The sequence below is a fragment of the Cydia amplana genome, chromosome 10 (genome assembly GCF_948474715.1).
Source record: "Cydia amplana chromosome 10, ilCydAmpl1.1, whole genome shotgun sequence".
In the NCBI taxonomy this organism is placed as follows: Eukaryota; Metazoa; Arthropoda; class Insecta; order Lepidoptera; family Tortricidae; genus Cydia; species Cydia amplana.
The window spans coordinates 9,351,523-9,373,694 of NC_086078.1; the positions used below are offsets into that span (position 1 = coordinate 9,351,523).

Below are 22,172 nucleotides of genomic sequence, written 5' to 3' on the forward strand. Positions count from 1 at the left end.
TGTAATATTGTATTTATGTATGTATATGAGGAAAGAGAAGTCGTAGAATCCCTTATATTCCACGACTCATCTCTTTCCGCTCAGACTTTAGTACCTATTTAATAAACATAAGTGTCCTGATAATCAGTAGTATCATGACAATGACGGCTGTATTTTGAAGGTATCGCTGAAAGCACCCATCGGTAGAAAACAATACATGAATTTTTGCGGCGGTTCTGTGATCGCGGAGACCAAGGTTCTGTCAGCGGCACACTGCTTAACAAAAGATGGAAATGTGTGCGAGAAAATGTGTAGAAAGTAAGTTGATATAAGGTTGCAGTACACCAAAAAGCTCGCCACTAGACCAGCACCGCCTCAATTAATAGGAGATACGTTGTAAGGAATATGTATCCATAGAGTATAGAATATGTATCCATATCCGTGGCCACCGGGAACGGGCTCTTATATGTAATTTATATATACTTAGTCAACCAGATCTTGACAGTAGAAAAAGGCGGCAAGTTTGAAAAATGTAGGCGCGAAGGGATATCGTCCCATAGAAAATTTGAATTTCGCGCCTTTTTTTAGTGACAAGATTTGGTTGACCAGATATAGGTCTTATCTCTGGCAAAACGCGCATTTTTGAGTTTTGACTGTGTTCCGAGTCTCCCAGATATATTATATAAAATAAACTTGGATATAATATTTGATAAATAACAAAAAAAAAACTGTCCGTACGAAATTTAACTAGGCAACCTATTTGCAATGCGTCAATGTGAATATTATCTATCACTTTAATATTTCTTATCACAAATAAATAACAGATGAGGGTAGATATTTCTTATAATATAACGAAAAATGTTATTCCTTTTAGGAAACTTCATACTATTAACGCGATCTTACCGGCTTCGGAACTGCATTGGCTCGCCTCGGTACGAGCTAAGCGGCGCTGGCGCGTTGATATAGATAACTCGCAGTTACCGCGCGGTTGCGTGACGCCGTCACCGGCGGTGCGAGAGCGGCAAGTTCCAAGTGACAACGCTGCACTGTCACACAGGCGTTTTTAAGTCGGTTCTCTTACTTGCTTACTGTGTACTCATATGGTTGACGACTAAGTGATGGCGAGTGGGTCACCAGTGCTGGCCCGAGCCCTAGATCAGGGTAGAGCGAAATCGGGTTTTGGCGCCCTTCGTTGAAGTTTTCAAGCGTATTTTCCACCCCCCCCCCCCCACCCTCGCCACACTCGCGTCTTTTAAAAATTCTCATTTGCCATTTTGTTGCCACCCGGCGCCTAGAGCGGCCGCTCCACTCGCTCTACCCTAGATCCGGCCCTGAGTGGGTGGCGCGGCGCTAGTCTGCTGCGAACTTTTTGGTATGCTCCAACCTATAAAGTATCTGATCTCTGTAGTTGTTAATCGCATCTTTACTTGACGGGGCGTAGTTTAAAGTTCAAAATTGTATTCTACGCCTACTCAAAACTGAAAAGTTCATACATATATTTTATATGTTTCCAAATGTAAAATATTATCTACAAACTTGATCCAGTTATACTAGAACTGTAACCAACTACACAATAACAGCATCACTTTTAAAGATAAAATCATCAGATTTGTGAGCCGGTCACAAACATAATCCCAGGAAATATTAAATTTTATAAATGATTTCAATGCATGTATTATTTATCGGTACAGGTATAAAAGAAAAAGCTTAATGAAGTTATATGTCGTGGCGGGGACCCTACGGAACAAATCAAAATATCAAAGTGACAAGAAAGGTCCTGAGCAGTGGAGAAAAATGACAAAAGTCACTATACCCTCTGGTTACTGGTTTCCTACGAACGATATATGCGTAATAGTAAGTGGCTAAATTATGACGATAAAAGAACTATGATCAAAGTTATTTTACAAAATTTCAATTCAATTTTGTAATAAATATCATCATCATTGGCTTGCCCTTGTCCGATTGACTTCCAAGCCTCTCTGCCGCCCAGTTCGCATTCTTATGTGAATGCACAGACAAGACATCCTCTAGACTGAGCATAATAGCGCTACCCCCTCTGCCACAGATATACGGTAGTTTTACTCCATCTTCGAGTCAAAGTGTCTTTGTGTGACGTCCGTGTCTTTGAACGGACCAATCACGGAATCACGGCACGGGACTCGCTCACCTTGTCCCCCGCACCCCAGTATTTTTGGCAGCATCGGTTTCATGAAATAATTGCTCTAAACTCCGTCTAGAGGATTCCTAGTCTATATGTGAATGTTTATTGTTTGAATGCGAGTAAACTGTTGAAGAGGCTAGAAATAAGTAACAAATAAAAAAATGGGAGAGATAGTTCTAAAACACGAGTCCATCTATTGCGCTTTCATTACATATATGCTTTTTCTGACTTCTGCAACATAATTCATTATAAGTCTACCGTAAACATTTAATAGGGTCAGGTACGGGCGAATTGAAGGCTTTACTGCATGAAGCTGATGTATGTGTTATGTTAAGTGAGTAAAGATGTATAAGTACCTAATATATGAACTGGTTTCCGGTCTCAAAACTTAGCTATATTCTGCTGGAAAATCACCGCGCTACTTTTGACATAAGTACTACCTACCTATCTTTATCTAGATAAGCCTATAAGTAATACTAAGGTATTAAAGGTATCTCATTTGCTTTTATTCTGTAGGTGTTCGTGCATATCCATGTTAATAAGCAATAGGTTAATTCTTAACTTTTTTAAACAATTTAATTTTAGTAAACCACAAAAGTAGGCTAAAATGTAGTCATTGTAAACTTATTTATATTTTTTTAATAATATTCAATGCGTTTTTTGTATTAAAATTGTTGAAGCCCAAAAGCGGCTTACGTGATGAATATAATTAAATGCACTAGCATTTTTTTCTTCTGAACCGGTCAAAGACAGTCCAACGTGCTTTGAAAGCGGTGATTGGCCGATTGTCAACCAATCAGCGCAAAGAAAGCAATTAAATCCATCTGAAATATATTGTTCGTCTGAATTACCTACTGGCCTTCTTAGGTATATTGCAATGAAAACTATTTTCAAAAATAAAACATCTTACAGAATGGCTGCATCATCAGCTTTTTATAAACCGAAATAAATGGTATATTCTAAGAAAAAGTGAACAAGTCCTCCCTCGGTCACCCGGGTCACGGCGGCATAGTGGGTCGAGTTTTTCTAAGTACTAATACGAGTATATGCAATTTCCTGAGGGTTAAGACGCTCCCTAAGCCCTAAGGAATTATAGGCAATTCGTGCACAATTCGCGCATATAATTCCTGAGGGCTTCTTAGTATACACCGTGGGCGTTAATAACCCGAAATATTTAATCCAACGATTTTAGAGCCTAATTTGAGTATATAAAGTTATATAACATATAGTCCAAAAACCCATAATTTAAGAGATATTAATTATTATTACCACAAGTTAAAAAAATCTAAATTCTAACACACTAACTATATAAAGATGTGACGTATTATTGCCATCTACTACTTTTACATGCAGACGCACTAATTGCATGTTGTTAGCCAGTTTCACTTAATAAAGTTTGGTACCAGAAAAAAAAAATGGTAGAATTCTATAAATACATAGTGTTTCTACTTGAAAAACACATAAGTTCCTAAAATGATTTCAGGAAATTACTTTAATTTGTTTCTTATAGTTTTTTTTACAGTTTACAGATGCTCCTTTTGTATTTAACGATTATGTAAAGCCTCTGCCCCTTGCCTCGCGTAATATAGATTACGGATCAATGGAGTGCCTTGCATCAGGCTTTGGAAGAATAAATAAACAAGTAAGTTAAATTTTTAGCAATACCAAAGCGAATAGATAGTATAGAGGATGACATATGACAAGTTATAGTAAATTTTGTAGTCACAGTAGGTACATTTACTGCCATCTATCGACACACGATTAAAACTAAAAATTAAAATATATACTTAAATCTATATATCTATGTAATACCTTTAAACAAGCAATTATTGTTTACTATTTATTTATTTATATAATTATATTTCGAGGATCTCGGAAACGGCTCTAACGATTTCGATGAAATTTGGTATATGGGTGTTTTCAGAAGCGAAAAATCGATCTAGCTAGGTCTTATCTCTGGAAAAACGCTCATTTTTGAGTTATTTTATGTTTCCCGAGCAAAGCTCGGTCTCCCAGATATTAAATACTATGGGACATTTTTACACAAATTGACTAAGCCCCACGGTAACGCAGCGTACTACGTAGGCGAACAACACGCGAACGCGAAGCGAAGTGACGCGGCGCGGGGTGAATCAATCCTTTGATAAGAAGTGTCCTACGTGGGCTGTCTCGTTGCGAACGCGAACGTCTTGGACCCGCCGCGCCGCGCCGCGCCGCGCCGCGTCGCGTCGCGTCGCGTTCGCGAGTTGATCGCTTATGTAACGCTACGTCTTAACGTTACGGCCGCCGCGCCGCTTCCCGTCTAAATCGCTCACGTACGAGTAGGACATACCTATACGTATCAACGGTTTGTTTCATCCTCGCCGCGCCGCGTCGCGCCACGCCGCCGCCTCGCCGTGCCGCGAAAATATGTAACTATTTTCCTTTACAGGAAATCTCAGACATATTATTGTATGCTAAACTACGTCTGATACCTAGATGGCAGTGTTCACGCATACATAGACAAAAAATGGATAAGTTCATATGCACTGCATCTGAAGTAACGAATGTGCTACAGGTAAGAACATTTCAATATATCTACCTAGGTGTCCTAGGTACATTTTCACATTAATTAATTTAAGTTCATTAATGATGAGGCCCAGAAATTATACATGATAAAATAGTTCGTTAGACTCTAAGGTGCAGTGAGTTCCGACAGCAGAGTTTAAAAAAAATCTTGGCTCTTTTTAGATCTTAAATAGGGTTGCAAATAAGTATACATAGCAATCTTGGGGCCTTTTTCTAGTAACTTTATCGATTCGAAACCTGATTAAACAACTTATTTATAAGTAGTCGATCGAAAAAAACACGAATAGGTATATGTCTAAAACGCACATCATTCAATTAAGGTGTTGAGATTTTATCTACATCATTTCTAACTTGCATGAAAGTTACAGTTAAAATTGCATCCCTGTAGGAGTTTCCTAGACCGAATTTATGTACTTGTACGTGGGTCATACTGAAAGTTTCTGGATTCTGATATATGAGAAAACTTATTTTTCTAAGTGGCCAGTCCAGGAACTTTCAGTAGGTATGACCTAAGTATTAAATTGTAAAATAATGATTCCATTTAATTTTCAAACCAGAGACTAAAGAGGGCGATATCGATCTATCTAGGTATTACAGTTGGTAAGATTCGCTTTTGATTGTTTTCAAATAACAAATTCAATATTTATATATACTTAACATACATATTCACTATATGTATGGCTGTATGACTTCAACATTTGTGGAGTTCCCTCGATTCCTCATGGATTCCATTATCAAAATCATTAGCGTTTTGACAAAAACAGGACTAATCTATAATATGTAATATACCTACTTACAATCAAAAAAAGTCTTTTCATCCAAATTGATAACCTCATTTTGAGATTTTTCGTTTCCAAAGTTTCCACGAACAGAATTGACCTTCAAGATTATTATTACGTTTAGTTGACCTTTCATTATTAATCCAGGGTGATTCAGGAGGACCACTAGTATGCAGAGATACTGGAGACCCGAACGACAAAGACAAGCTGGGAGTAATCGTCGGGGTGGTGAGCGGTTCCCGGGTCCAGAAATACACGGGTAGTCACAACACCTTCTTCACAAGGGTATCAAGTCACACGAGATTCATAAGTGGAAGCGAAGCAACGATAACCACGTCTGTGTTGTATATTGTTTTACTGTCGCAAATTATATCGAACTTTTATTGATATTCTATTTGATTTTCCAATGGAATATGTTAGTCTCCGAAGGCCGCAAAAATATGTAAATGAAACGCTCTCGTGGCTCTACAAACAACATCGTGTCAGAATATTTTTGCGGCCTTCGTGTGTAACATAATATTGCAGGTGACTGTACAGTGAAACCAAAACATTAATTGTAAGTAGGTACTCGACCATTTTCCATGACATATAAATCCCAACAAAAACATAAATGTGAAATGAGAGCCAAGTTCAATATATATGTAGAATATGTGTCGTTGTTGACTCGCCGACAAAAGAATTGATATCGCTGATTAAACTGCGCCGATCTTTGACGTGCCAAAGTTTGGAAGTTACAACAAATATAATATATATATATATTTCATGATAATTTGAGGTTTATGATGGTGGATGGATAAATACGCTCTATCACTGCAAAATATTTACGTGGAGATCCGACTATACGAAGTGTTTAGGGTTTGTATGACTCTCCGGAATAATTTCATCGTATAGTATAATTGAATAGGACTCTTACATAAAATTAATTTGAATTTGAAATTGTAATATTTACCAAGGTACAAAGGTATGGGTAATTTACTTAAAATTCCAAAACTGCTTTATCATATCGGAACATTTTTCGCCAATCATGATTGTAGCAGCATTTGTATTTGCTCTAACGATTCGCGGCATTATACTAGCATCCGCCACTCTGAGATTCTGAGTTCCATGGACTCTTAACTCAGGACTGACGACTGATGTGGCGTCCTCATATGGGCCCATTTTCACTGTTCCAACAGGATGGTACAACGTTGTAGTCAAGTGCCGCGCGAGACAATCGAAGTATTCTGTACTCTTGAAGGCAAAATCTTCGCAACCGGGCAAAGGCACGTAGGCAAGGGATGCATTCAAAGTCTGCAATGTCGGTGTTTCTGCTATCTCTGACACAAATTTCATGCTTGCCACAATGGTTTGCATGTCATATGGGTCGCCGAAATAATTTGCGTATATTAATGGTTTATCTTGAGGATCAGCACTTCGTAGTTTTAGCATTCCGACTGAGTTTGGCTTTAGCAATACAGACCAAAGCATAAGCACGGGATGGTCTTCGTTTAATTTATTGATTATATTTAACGTGGACTCATCGAATTCATGAATTTTAAATATATCAAAAACCTCGTAAAGTTTGGGTGGAAGAACGAGGTGATGAAATTGGATATTGGGCAGCGTGTCATTTAAATCAAAAATATTTACATAAGAAATTACTTCCGTTGGTCCAAGATTGGAGTAGAATCCAGTTTGTTTGGTTAAGTACTCAGTCATCCAAATGCTGAATTCATCTTTGCCAACTTGAGGCATATCTGTTTTGATGGTAATGAAGTTGGAGACAACTAAATGGTCCTGTAAATGAAATCCGACTGGCAAGTTTTGAACTACTGGTATTCCTAATTCCTCTAAATGTTCTTTCGGACCTATTCCAGATAACATTAACAACTGAGGTGTATTAATCGAACCAGCCGATATTATAATTTCTCTTTGCGTAAAAATATTATATCTTTCTCCCTCTTGTTGAATTTCAATTCCTATAGCATCGTTAGTATCTGAGTTGAAAATTATTTTAGAAACCAATGTGTTCTTCATTACGTACAAATTATTTCTTTCTTTGGCTGGTGTCAGGAATGCGCGCGCTGTACTCTGACGGCGTCCTTTATACACAGTAGCTAATGTCTTCAAAGCCCCGACAGTATCCTTTCCAGACAGATCATACACAGTCGGTACTCCCATTTCATTATATGCGTTTAAAATTACATCACTAAAAGCATGTGATCCTGAATGTCTTGCTATGTTAAGAAGTCCATCTTCATTATGAAATTTGTCTTTTTCTTCAACTGATATATCGTCGTCGTGCAACGCCTGACTTTTCTTGAACAGTGGCAATACATCTTCATAGCTCCAGCCATCATTCCCCATGTCTCTCCATTGGTTAAAGTCTTCTCTGTGCCCACGAACATAAAACATGGCATTAATGCTGCTGCTTCCTCCCAAAGCCTTCCCTCTTGGCCAGTAACACTGGTTATTCTGGGAACTAAGGCAATAACTTTGTGATGGCTCTGTTCTATATTTCCAATCATTTTTCGAGTGAAATATGTTAAAGAAGGCACCAATTAGCTAAAACATAAAATAATTCAATGTTGAGAAGTTTCATTGTAAATATTTAATGTAACTTACTAAGACTATGACGACTGGTCTGGCCTAGTGGGTAGTGAACCTGCCTGTAAAGCCGCGGTCCTGGGTTCGAATCCCGGTAAGGTTTATGTATGTATTTGTATATTATATACATCGTTGTCTGAGTAGTACAACACAAGCGTTCTTGGCTTACTGTGGGACTTAGTAAATCTGTGTAAGAATGTCGTACAATATTTATTTACTATGGATATTATATTAATAATATGTTATAACAGTTTCTTTATTCAACAATGATGTACCCCTAAAATTATCCCGTAATCATTACCTCGGTATCCAAAGTGGGGTCATCGCCTGCTTCTACTAAAAGTATTCTCCAGTCTGGGTTTTCGGATAGTCTATTGGCTATAACAGAACCCGCCGAACCAGCCCCAACTATGATAAAATCAAATGTTGGATCTGAAACAATAATAATAAAGACTAAAAACAATGAAGTAATTCACTTTTCAAACTGGAAATATCTACAGCAATCATTCAAAATGTGTCACCAAATATTTTGCACTGTAACAAGTACATTTATAGTGTTACAGAAGTGGTCTTTAACCTTTTCGACGCCGTGTCAAACACAAAAGCTGTCTCTCAGACGCCACGTCACCGAAGTGTCAAAACTGAAATTGAACTTTACGCATATGCACCTAGGTCTATGTTGCTCTGTGGTCTATGACCGATTATATATCGGTCATGGCGTCCAAAAGGTTAACAATTAGTTTTAAATATTTCTCTCCTATCACCACATTATCCCATATCACATATATTATTATATAATACTTATATAGTGTTACAAACAAATATCCAAATTTACGTGTCCATTATATACGAGTACAAGTATACTTTTTTTTCAATAACGGAATAAGCAGTTCTTACTTGCTAATACTTCTTCGGATCGGTCAGTTGGCCATTGCTTAGGAGTTGTTAGAGCACAATGTGCAGCGATCACAGTGTTTACAACGGATACAAACGCAAACCCACTGCTTTGCACGACTTCTGAAGCAAGCCAGGGCAGAGTTTCATTGCAAGGCCACAAATCCATAACCACAGAAACAAAATGCTCTGATATCCACTACAGTGCTCGACTTATCGTCAAATGATGATACGTGATTTATTAGTCATTGTTAAATAAAGATGTCGTGAAATTGACCGTAACTAGGTAATGATATAATCAGGGCGCAATTCGTATTACTTATCTACTTACTGCTAACGAACAAATAATGAACACTAGTTACCTACTTCTGGAAAAACAAAGCATGATTTATTGCGGCAAAAAATGTCCTTATTGTACTAGTGACCATTATGAGGAAGACTGGTTTGTGTTACAAGGGATCAAAATGATATATTTCCGTCAAGGGCGTACATTGAATCCTGAATGAAGCGATGGATTCTACAATAGAATCCCGAACGGAAATAATTTTGATACCGTGTGACACATAGGTACTGCTTTTCACATCAACTATGAGGAAAATAAAAAAAATCATATTGTTGCCACAATCTGATGCTTAAACAGATTATTTAAGCTAAAAAAATGATGTGCAAAAAATTAAAAAATTGTGTGCTAGTACAGAAAAGTGTTACTTTGATCCCTCCTAGCAGGGAGGAAAAGTGCCACTTTGATCCCTCCTAGCAGGGAGGAAAAGTGCCACTTTGATCCCTCTTAGCAGGAAGAAAAAGCTCTTTTCCGAATAGGTGGTGTGAAATAGTAGTTTATGTTACAAGGGATCAAAATGATATATTTCCGTCAAGGGCGTAGTGCATTGAATCCTGAGCGTAATGAGGGATTCAAGTGTTAACGCCCAGAAGACGAAATAATTTTGATAGCGTGTGACACATACTGCTTTTCACATTAACTATGAGGAAAATAAAAAAATCTTAGTGTTGACACAATCTGATGCTTAAACAGATTATTTAAGCTAAAAAAATAATGTGCAAAAAAATGAAAAAAGTTTGTGCTAGAACAGAAAAGTGTTACTTTGATCCCTCCTAGCAGGAAGGAAAAGTGCCACTGATCCCTCCTAGCAGGGAAGAAAAAGCTCTTTTCCGAATAGGTGGTGTGAAAAAACTATTCTGGGTGGGAAATGGGTAATTTAGTATATTTGAAGATAAATTATTCTATCATCTTATCGTTAGTTATAACTTCGAAACGTACAATTTGTCGCTTTCATCCACTGGTGTGGGGTACCATTGGATATGTCTTTCAAAACGAACAAAGGTCTTTAATAGTTAGGGAGGCGAGGTAGCTAAATGGCGTAATTCAACGGCGCCGTCGAGACCTATCAAAATCGAAAGATAAAATAATTTCGAAAAGAAAAGCTCGTATGGCAAAAACCATTTTAGCGGTGGGTTTGGCGTGTACGGTTTTTCAAAAATGTTAAAAAAAACAGTTACTTGGGCATTCTCGAGCGCGTCAGATATTCATACTACGTATGCCCCGAGTGCCTCTGATAACAACGGTATACTAATCTGCCGGTTTGCGTGGTGGGGGTAGGCATATAAAGTAGTCAAAAATGCAAAAAAAAAAAATTTACTCGAGCGCGTCAGATTTTCGGAAGGGGTGTTAAGTAGGCCCCAAGGAAGCTTCCTTTAAAAAAACTGACGATTTCGGCGTGACGATAAGTTACGATGAATTTTTGAAAATGCAAAAAAAAAAAGTTTTTTTTAAATACTCGAGCGCGTCAGATTTTCATAGGGGAGGTTTATCTCGGTATCCTGAAAGCATATTTTTTTAATCTGACAAAAATGTTGGTGGGTTCTCTTAATCTGACCGGGAGTTTGAGTTTTTATGATGCTTCAAGTCAAAAAGTTTTAACTTTGGACAAAAATGTAAAGAGACCTTTTTTGTGTAAAATAAAATTACCTTTTTTGTTTATTTAAACTTTTTTTTTTGTAAAATGTATCGTTCGCGACTTATATGCCGCAACGCGTTCTTAGGAAGACGAAATGGCTCCTCCACACTTCCGGTCATGCGGAAACCGGCAGATTTTGTATTTTTAGTAAGTTTTAGATTATATTCTTCAAAATAAAAAAATAAAAAATCGCGCTCGAGAATGCCGAATTAACGTTTTTTTTTTACAAGTTCGCGACCCTATAACTCGGCGGCGTCAAGGACTTATCGTCAGATTAGTTAAATTTAGTCTTTATACACTAAAATCAACCCCCAATATCTTAATCTGACGCGCTCGAGTATTTCAGACTATCCATTTTTTTTACTAATCTGATCGTCTATCCTAGGCGCGCGTCACTACATATAGAGCTAAATACTTTACAAGGTTGTTCTATTAGGTCTAAGGTATCTCTCATATCTTAAACTGCCACGCTCGAGTATTGCCGAAAATTCCCCTATTCGCCTCCCTAACTATAAACACTAGCACAATCAGATTAGGACTGACTTCTAAATCTCTAGAACAGTCCTGAAATTTGATATGTTAATGAGAGGTCTTTTTTTCATGTCTGTGATTTGACATTTGGGGACCTCGAGGAACCGCCGCCATCTTGGAAAATGTGTATCATCTTGGAGAAATTTGCATTTTTCCCGGGATCTAAGTTCTCTATAACAATATGATGCTTGTAATATATACTATCATATACCACCTATGTACATGATATTTAACAAACAATGTTAGCCGCGATCCGCGAACCTGAACCCACGGGGCCTTAAGTGGTCACGTAATTAATTGTAACTAGCTTCATTGAAAACCATTCGCATCGGAGTTCGCAAATTATCGACCATCTTAATGAGGTAAATAGCACGGTATTGTGAATAAGCACGCTCTATGTTACATGATTTGATTTCTTGGGTTCCGTACCTGAAAATGCAAATACGGAACCCTTATAGGATCACTTGATCACTTTGTTGTCAGTCTGTCAAGACCTTTTATCTCGAGAACGCGTATTGAGGTATTGAGTTGAAATTAAAACCAAATAGGTGCCTACTGAAGTCTACAGTCCTATGGAGCTGTGAAAAAATCAAATATCAGAAGTTAGTGTATAAAAAAAATACGGCCCTTTATGTTGCAAAAAACGTATATTTCAACACTCTCAAGGAAATCAAAATTCATATAAGGTACCTTTCTTCAAACACATAAATAACTAGCTGTTGCCCGCGACTTCGTACGTGTGGATTTGTATATTGGTGGTTATATATTCTACATTAGCTTAGAACATTATGCAGCAAAAGATAGCAGTAGGGCCGAGTAGATTGAATATACAAATAATTAACTACCTATAACTTCACAGCTCCCGCTCCCTCTAGTATTTTTAGTTCGTTTTATAAAAAAAATACCTCATTAAATTTCCAACGCGTACACACACACTACTGAATAACTTTAATTTAATATTATTAAAAATAATGAAACCACCCAAGAAAAGGCCGAAAGGCCACTTCGATTATCCGCAAATAAATATGTCCATAAAATCAATCAGTTTTCGGATATTTGACGTGGTTAATTACGTACGTCATTATTAACCGACTTAACAACGAAATAAAAACCATCACGCAATTTTTTTGGTAAGTTAGTAGCTTTTATTTTTTTTACCTACCCAGTCTAAAATCTCTGTGCACGCCACTGGCAGTAGGGACTGTTAATCATTTGTTAATTATTATAAACAACCTGGCTACGAAGTTTCAAGCCCCTAACTGAATAAAACGCGCGGTGGAAGTCTCATTCTGGTACCGGCCCATACTACCGCTAAAGCTAAGAAATCCCTTGGTGTTTTAGGCGTCAGACTGTTCAACACGTTACCTGCTGAAATCAGAGATGTCCTTAGTGATGTCACATTTACTAGAAAGATTAAAAAAATGTTATTGGAGATGGCCTGCTACACGATCGACGAATTCTTCGACAGGGTGTCATTGATCCATACACACAATGTGAAAGTCTAAATCACTGTTTCGATGGGACCATGATGGGACATTACTTTCACTGTAAAATGTTATTTTTAATTTAGATATTTTAATATGGATTATTAGAAAGCCTTAATGTAACTATTTAAAATTATTTAACGAAACATGGAATTATTTTAGTTTTAAGTTTATAATTATGATCGACACGACATATGTATTTCTGTTCTGCTTTTATTTGTTGTTAAGTATGTTTACATTTAGTGAAATGTAATTTTATTTTATGTACACACATATTTTGTGTATGTGTATGTATTTTTATGTTACTTACTCCTAACATGTAATTAACGTTATCAATAAAATATGAATATGATTATGAATATACAAATCCACGCGTACGAAGTCGCGGGCAACAGCTAGTATAATATATATAGATTAAAATAATAAATAAATAAATATTGGACATTCTAACACAAATTGACTAAGCCCCACAGTAAGTTCAAGGCTTGTGTTGTGGGTACTACTGGGTGGGTAGACAACGAAATATATATTGTATAAATACTTAAATAAATAGAAAACAGCCATAGCTCAGGAACAAATATCTACGCTCATCACACAAATCTTCAAAGTCTTTACACCGAGATTCTAACCCAGGACTTGAGGCTAGGATAGGAGGCTTGATATACAGGAATGCAGGGTCACGCAGGGTATTAGGCTAGCCAGACAGGTCGTCAATGAAATATAGCTGGTCAACCAAATCTTGTCAGTAAAAAAAGGCGCGAAATTCAAATTTTCTATGGGACAATATCCCTTCGCGCCTACATTTTTTAAATTTGCCGCCTTTTTCTACTGTCAAGATCTGGTTGTCCAAGTATATATTATTTGTACCTATTTAGTGTCGATTATTGTAATGGCATTTAGTTGAAAACGGGGAATACATATACAAAATGTAACTTTAGTATTTAAACGAAGTATGAATAAAAAACATATTTTTTACAAGGTTTAAATTTTTGTTAATAGGACGGACCAAGTTCCGTTCTTTTAAGGTGTGTAAAAGTACCTAGTACACGAGCAGGTATTAGGTAGGTAATTTCTGAATAATTAATAAGATTCATTTATTTATATTTCTCATAATTGACTATTTATAATAAATAAGATACTACACATGATTAACCTGTAATTTCCGATATAAAACAGATTTGCTAATCTTCTAATTTTAAGAGCTCCGCACAAAACTGTTCGCGGAGCTCTTATGAGTCCTTAGTTTATACTTTATTCCTCAATTTCTGTTGTAGTGTATTATTACAAACTTTTGATAAAACTATAAGTATTATCATTAAATTTATTACAACAATGTAGAGTCAGACCAATAAAAGTCTGCAGCGGATTTGATAGCCCACGCAGTGCAAGTGTTATTTATACGTCATAATTTCATAGAAGTTTGACGTTTAAAATAACACTTGCACTGCGTGGGCTATCAAATCCGCTGCAGACTTTTCTTGGTCAGACTCTAGCTCTTCCAACGTTTTGTCAACTTTATTATTAAAGGATTTATGAAATTAATATTTTATGGAATTTACAAGATGTTTACATTTCTCATTCACTTCCGTGTCAGGAAAGATAATGTCAACTGCTTTAATTTCTTCTTGAGTCATATGTTCATCACCCCACCCCCACAAATTGGTACCATCGCCAGTTCTTTTAGCTCTGAGGTCTACGGCTTTAGTTGACACGGTTTTCATCTCAGACGCCAAGCCAAGCCAAGCGAAAAAATCAATAAATTTCGTTGTCAAGTTCAAAACATTGTTGCCTAATTCTGCAGTACGGTAATCCCAAGGAAAAACGTGGTGGTAATTATGAAAACCCTCCCCAACGGCTAATATAGATACAAGTATATTCTGGCGCGGTAATATATTGTTGTCATAGGGTTTTTGTCCGTAGAAATGTGCAGCACTGTTGACCAAAAATGTGATGTTGAGGCAGAGTGTGTAGCGAAGAATTGTAAGATGCCAAGCGTTGTTAAGTGATTCTTCCCAGAAGTACATCGGTATCAGTGTAGGCAATCCGAAGCATAAGATACCAAAAATAGGTAGAGCATACCTGTAACAAATTAGAAATATGTCAAAATAATCACACGTACATTGAACATACTTATACCATTATATCCGCGATCCCGGGCACGCATGGCCGTACCTACCTACTCAGCTAAGCGGAAGCGGACGGCCGTGCGTTTGGAGGACCTGAAATCACGGCACCTTAAGAGGGTGCCGCTGCCGCTACATAGTTATATTGATCTTATTCGTGAATGGTTCCATACTTTGAAACAACCGCCTCTTCACGAAAAAAAAGACGTAGGTATATTGGTTCTTCGTCTTTTAGAAGTAATAGGTAAACTTATGAGGTACAGTGGGGTTGACAATTCATATTTATTCTAACTAATACTCACTTCTTTTGGAACATAAGCACTGGATTACTGTAAATATCGGACATGTCGATGGATTTCCCCTTCGATAAAACATCTGGATGCTTCTTCACCATCAGCCAACCAATATGAGAGAAGAAGAAACCTCTTTTCGCGTTATGAGGGTCAGCATCTGTGTCACTGTACTTGTGATGGAGTCTGTGGTCCCTAATCCACTGCACGGCTGAGTTTTGGAACGCCACGGAGTTCATTATGATGAGGAGGATTTCCAATGCCCGATTGACTTTATAGGTTTTGTGGGACCAGAGCCTGTGGGCCCCAGCCGTAATGCCGATCAAACCGGCAATACACAGAATTATAGCTAAAAAAAGAAAATAAAAAATTAGAAAATGGAAGCGATAGTCTCCAACGCAATCCAGTATCCAGAAACCCTCAGAAAATAATGGTAGTTTTGGATCTGGCATATCGCGGGACGAAGACTCACCCAACAAAATCGTACCCCATTTCGCTGAAGTAAAACATAAATATAGGCCGTATAGGGCAGCTATATGAAGATAGCTGAATGACAGTACATATCGGTACAGTATTTCATAATCCCTTGATTTTTGGCTTGGTACATCTTGCTGCGATGATGCCTTTTCATCTTTATTTTTAGTCACGCCAACTACATTTAGGCCATCAACCATGATGCCTTGTCTTTGTTTCTGTAAAATAAAAACCACGATAAATGTGGGTGGAACGTCGTTGTATGGGAAAAAATAAAAATTTGATTATCAATGTGGAACCGGTACAAAAAGTTGCAGTTTGTCATGTAGATTATAGTGATTATATCAAGTTTCAAAATAAACACTACTTTTAGCCCTCTACCCAGCCGCTAAAGAAATTAATAAAGGTAAATTTTCATCAATTATTTAAATATACTATTTCACTAATATGTGTACATTTCATTGAAATTATATAATACTTAATAAGCATTTAATAAGTTATTACCAAAAATTTTGTGCCTTTTTCAATATTTATGAAATAATAAAATTTCAAACTTTCATATTAAACAGCAATTTCATGCAAAACAAGGAAAATGCTACAGTGTAAAAAAATTATATGAGTTATTTTTTTAGACGTTCTTGTGCCAAAGTAACGGTGTTATTGATTACGAAAAGTATCATTTTACTGCAAAAAATGGGTTACTTATATGTTTAAATTAGCGTCAAATTTTGCCCTTCGGCGTCGCTTACGCCCTTTTTGGGTCATGTTCACACGTATGTTAGGCATATATTTACTTTTACTAGTAGTATTTTTATTATCTTATCACGTTCAAAATAGTTTTCACGGTTCTGTAATAAGTTGTAAACTGCAATTTGTGCACAATATCCGGGTTAAAGGGCCTTTTCCATAAAACCTCTATTTACGTGGTTTTACCATGTCATAAAAATATACGTTATAAACAAAAATAAGTATAGGAATCGAGTATATCTGTAACAAAAAGATGTTATTTAATGAATAAAACTTGTTATAAAAAAAATAAGCATAAATTAAATTTATTAAAAATATACAAATATTGCTATATATAATCGAATAGTAGAGGGCTAAAAGTATATACCAATATTTTTTTTATTATTTTTCCCTTAAACAATAAAAAATTAGACATCCTTTTAGAGGGGTTCCATTGCTATATTCAAGAATTTTGGGTTTCGCTCCACCCTAATGTGTAGGTACTTAATAGTTTATCCTACAATTATACACAAAGTCAAACCTGCCAGATACTTACTATATTTTGGAGTACCTACACCTAGTCAGTCCAAGTTACTCTACACCGACTTGGTAAGCGACAAAATACCGAGGTGCCAAGTTTCTACTTAGATACGGCTTATTGTCATGGACGTGGGCTGTGTGGCAGCTCTCTAAATGACGAGACTTATATTAATCAGCGTCCCCCAAGGATCATCCCTATCGAATGTGGCATTCAATAGACTAAAATGGAAGACCCACATTGATTCTCTATGCAGCAAAATAGGAAGGGCTTGTTCAACCCAGGCTGATTACCATCCGCTTCAGGCAATCCGCAGATGTCATGCCAGCATAAATACAGTCCATCATTCAATACGGCATGAGCTTCTGGAACGATCAAACGATTGGCAGCTTGTTTTTCGGCTCTAAACATTAGCTGTTCGAGCAATTGCTCGAATACCACCATGAACCTATAATATTACGGACAGAGTTTCGCTTACAACACAACTGTGATTCCAACATCCACCAGTTTCTAAGTATTTACGCGTGACACACACACATTGACAGCCCACATCCACCAGTTTGCCGTCAGACGAATCGAAACGTCATTGAAGTAAACATGTCGAAGAAAAATATAAAATATGCCGGCATGCGTAGTTAAATCCTGCTAGAATTGTACCATTCGAAAGAAAAAAAGTCACGGAATAACTTTTCATACTTAAGTTTATCAATTAATACGTAAAATCACGATAATTTGTTGTTTATAAATTATCAAACTGCAAAACAGGAGTGTGACCAGTAACATGAATAGGGTAATTTCCCGAAAGTAGGGTAATTGATACCCTTCTTATTAAATCATTATGTATCATTATGTGTGTTGGACTTATGTGCTTATTGTGTCTTTTTTCTTTTTCCTTGTTTGTTTTATTTTGTTACTGTGTTTTGCGACAATAAATGACTTTTTATTTATTTATTTATTTCTTAGGTAAATGGTTAAATTATTGATTATGCATTTCAAACTAGGTCGGTATGGTAATTTCCCGATACTAAGGGGCGATACTTAACGTTTGTTTGATATGTATTATATTTTTTTTGTTGAAAACCAGATATGTTTCAAGTTAAATGTATAAATTAAAAAAACATGACGAACTGATTTCATTACGATGCTAAATATCATTAGGTATTGAAAATAATGTTTGCACAAAGTAATTGTGCAATATTGCGCATCTTCAAGACCTATAAAATCAGATACGTACACACCTTTTTTATTGTCTAACGTAAAACTGTCCTAATTTTTTTATTTAAAAACAAGGACGATATTAAAAATAATTGTTTCACCATTAGGGGAGAATTTGTGTTACATGGTAACACTCGTCTACACGCACACATTCAAACCGTCCGCCATTGCAGTGTCACAGTTTGTCTTAGGTGACAGTCCGTCCGTAATATTCTAGGTCCATGATACCACGGCACAAGTCTGCAAAGCCACACTTCACTGCCCTAGGGATCATTATATGGGATAAATACCAAATACGGGGTGAAAAAAGTGACCGTATTACAAACTAGCAGGCCCCCTCTGTGCATAATAACTTAGTAACTTACCAGCAGTATTAACAGGCGCGAGACGCACTTAAGCTTGATAAACTTTAACTAAAAACGTTAAACTTGGCTTGCTGAGCGGCCTTTTTATAGTATCGAAGAATTTAATACTACGAAATTGTAATGTTTATATATTTAATGTTATTCATTCCAGTTTTGATAGTGGATATGTAGTTGTTTATGCGGTATTTAGAAAAAATGGCATTTAAGTTACATAGCTACCTGTATTTATACAAGGAACAATCACGTGAACTTCCATACATTTGATGAATGAAAAAACTAAAACAACAATGGAGTACAATTATCAAAGTCTTCATTTCATATTCGTATTTTACCAAAAATAACGAATTGTCTTCGCAGAATTATGGTTCCGTTGTTCATAACTTATTTTACAAGTTAAAAGTTATTTAAAAATTAAACTTTTTTATACGGAGGTATGTTAGCCCTGTATACAGAGTGCTTCATGTAACAGGAGCAATAAATTAAACTGTAGGCTGTACTCCTCAAACTGATCAACATTTGTTCAGCAACTTTTGAAAATAACTAAGATTTTGATTTTTATTACACTTTAAAGTTTATTCTAAGACGCAATGTATTGCAAATTTTGTTATGTTTAAAGCGTGACAAGCAACGTCAAACACACTGATGTCAGCGTACATTGAAGGCAATATTTATTTTGTATGAAAAATAGGAAGTCTAAAGGATTCATAATTTTTAAAAGTTGCTGAACAAATGTTGGTCAGTTTGAGGAGTACAGCCTACAGTTTAATTTATTGCTCCTGTTACAGGAAGCATCCTGTATATAGAAATTTGGTATTTAATGTTTTTTTTTTTAATTTCTTAATGTCTGTTGCCTCAGAACTGCGTCATTTCTCATCCGATTTAAAAAAATATTTATTTATTTATTTATATATATTTAATTCAGATAACAAGATCCATACATTACAAATTAAATTAAACTAAAACTATTTCTTAAATAACTTATATAACTAAATTAGCCTAACAGCACCTCTATTATGGTCCATGTGCATATCGTTCCATTTGAGCACTATTGGACACTGTAAATTGTCAATAACAGTGTTCAGAAGGCTGCTGGGGCTGTCCCTAACACGGCGCATCAGGGAGGCCACTCTCTTGCGCATTATGGCTTGGAAGCCATCCACGCGAGCTTCAGCAAACATCCCCGACCCGCTGCAAAATCGAGGCAACCCCAACAACACCCTGAACCCGTTATTATACTGAATGCGTAAGGCATTGAGAGATCGCTGCGTACACTTGACCCACAGGCTGCACGTATAAAAAGACTGACAAAATGCTCTAAAAAGAGTTATTTTGACGGTCCTCGTGCAACGTGCAAACCTGCGAGCCAACATGTTGCTTCTCACCGCCAATGCCCCACGCTCCCGCTCCACATCAAGGTCGTCAGATAGGTCCTCGGTGACCCAGTGCCCCAGATACCTGAACTGAGTGACATTTTTTAATTCAGTTCCTCCAAGTTTTAGTGGTGGTATGTACATCGGTTTTTTTGAGCCCGCCTTAAACACGAGAAGCTCACTTTTCTTGGAGTTGTATCTGAGACCGTGGGTCTCCGCGTACCGCTCACAAATCCTAATCAGTATCTCGAGGGCTCCGATCGATGGGCTCAGCAGAGCCATGTCATCAGCGTAGCTTATATTGTTCATTATTTTTCCACCAACTGAGCACCCAATGCCGGCTCCGCTGAGCTCCTCGATCAGGTTGTTGACGTACAGATTGAAAAGCCGCGGAGACGTCATCCCACCCTGTCTCACGCCGCATTCCAACCTGTACTCCTCTGAGTATGAACCGGCCCATCTTATACTGTTGTTCTGGTTCTGGTACCAGTATTTCATAATGTAGACCAACTCTCTGGGTGTAGACGTCTCCCTCAAGAGCTTATCCCATAAGATATTGTACGAAACAAGGTCGAATGCCTTCGACAAGTCCAAAAAACACGCGTATATCGGCGTATTTCGCGTAGTATAGTACTGAACCGTGTGCTTGAGCCGCAAAATTGCCGTTTCTGTAGAAATTATCTTTTTAATTGAAAGTTTAGGCACCCATACCTACCGATTGGTCTCAGTTTTGTCAAAATCTAGTTCTGACGATGAGATCCATCGAGGGAATCCTCAAATCTCATAGGTCAAAATCGGTTTGGTGTATATGCCGTTTGGCAAAGACGTATTTAAATATATGAACATCATTATTTTGTTTTTTTGGTATGTAATTTTTTGTAAAGTACCTAAATATTTTGCTTTTAGCTAAATATGCAGTAGAAATTAACTCTCAAACTATATTTAAAATAATGTTCAACAACGAATTAGCATCGCAAATTAGCTATTATTTACGTCTAATTAATTAGTTAAGAATCGCATTGTAAGATCATGTTGTAGGTTATTTTTATTTTTAGCGCTGAAGATAACTTTGTATGAATGAGCGAATACCTGCTAACCCAAGTTAATAACTTTAAAGGATTCGGCACCTATTTTTATAAACATTTGTTTAAAATAAATAATATTCATTTTTTTAAGAGAAAAAGACAGTATGATTCTCTGTGTCTATCTTTGACATGAGACAGTCCAGGGCCAAACTGTATAAAATAATGTAAATATTAGTCGATTAAATTATATTTTCCTTTTGATTTAATCGAAATTGACACCAACTTTAATGCAGAAACCTAAACCGGTCCAATCATAAACTCAAGAATATGTATATAGGACAACCACCTACCTTTACACCCCCACCGCACCAAAAATCAAGATAGCTCCCCTTGCTAAAATGATCTAAGGGTACTAAGGACAGTGCCAGCCCGAGCCCTTGATCAGGGTAGAGCGAAATCGGGTTTTGGCGCCCTTCGTTGAAGTTTACAAGCGTATTAAACATATTTTGTATGAAAACGTATAAATTATATGGCATCAATTGAATTTAGCACTCATGGTTTATAGAAAATTATACCAAGAAATTCCATCATCGTCGTTTGCCGTATATCGCACTTTTTGAAGTGAAAACTTCTTTAGCGGCGCTGTGCACTTTTTGTGATGGGGAAAAAATGTTAAACTCGCGAGAGCGAGCGTAAGATGTCATTGAGTTTTCACTTCTGTCGGCACTCCCGGAGTGCAACCCGTTGTTTTTTTTGTGGTGTACAGACGTCGCTAAATGAACAGAAGGCGCAGTGAAGATGAAGACGTAAAATTAATCGTAATACATTAAAACATAAAGTTGCTATTATTTTAAATCAGGCACTTTTACTTGAGTTTGTTTTAGATAGAGCCCAAAAATGTTAAATACTAATGTTTAACTACTTAGCATAAAATTGTCATTACATTAAAACTGTTGTTATCACATCATGGTTAATTTAATATTTATCTTTATCCCGTACAATCCAGATGACTTTTCCCGGTCCAAGACAAGTTTATTTAAATGGATGCAGATCTATGTTTGATGCAATCTATTCTATAGCCAGCAAAG

General features: G+C 36.8%; 3 protein-coding genes across 3 annotated transcripts; 1 reads left to right on the forward strand and 2 right to left on the reverse strand.

Moving 5' to 3' along the window:
- The first annotated feature begins 3,645 nt into the window (after nt 1-3,645).
- On the forward strand, nt 3,646-5,874 carry LOC134651625 (kallikrein 1-related peptidase b3-like). The gene is made up of 3 exons (XM_063506725.1): nt 3,646-3,782; nt 4,572-4,697; nt 5,635-5,874. Exons 1-3 carry the CDS (start codon nt 3,741-3,743, stop codon nt 5,872-5,874), a joined length of 408 nt encoding a protein of 135 aa, XP_063362795.1. The 5' UTR covers nt 3,646-3,740.
- Nucleotides 5,875-6,392: 518 nt separating this feature from the next.
- LOC134651334 (glucose dehydrogenase [FAD, quinone]-like) lies at nt 6,393-9,196 on the reverse strand. The gene is made up of 3 exons (XM_063506407.1): nt 8,971-9,196; nt 8,375-8,505; nt 6,393-8,031 (listed from the first exon to the last, which is right to left on the reverse strand). Exons 1-3 carry the CDS (start codon nt 9,134-9,136, stop codon nt 6,460-6,462), a joined length of 1,869 nt encoding a protein of 622 aa, XP_063362477.1. The 5' UTR covers nt 9,137-9,196; the 3' UTR covers nt 6,393-6,459.
- A 5,300-nt stretch (nt 9,197-14,496) lies between these two features.
- On the reverse strand, nt 14,497-16,061 carry LOC134651626 (acyl-CoA Delta(11) desaturase-like). Its single transcript, XM_063506726.1, has 3 exons — nt 15,844-16,061; nt 15,384-15,720; nt 14,497-15,037 (listed from the first exon to the last, which is right to left on the reverse strand). The coding sequence occupies exons 1-3, from the start codon at nt 16,043-16,045 to the stop codon at nt 14,497-14,499; spliced, it is 1,080 nt and encodes a 359-aa protein (XP_063362796.1). The 5' UTR covers nt 16,046-16,061.
- Between the last annotated feature and the right edge of the window lie 6,111 nt (nt 16,062-22,172).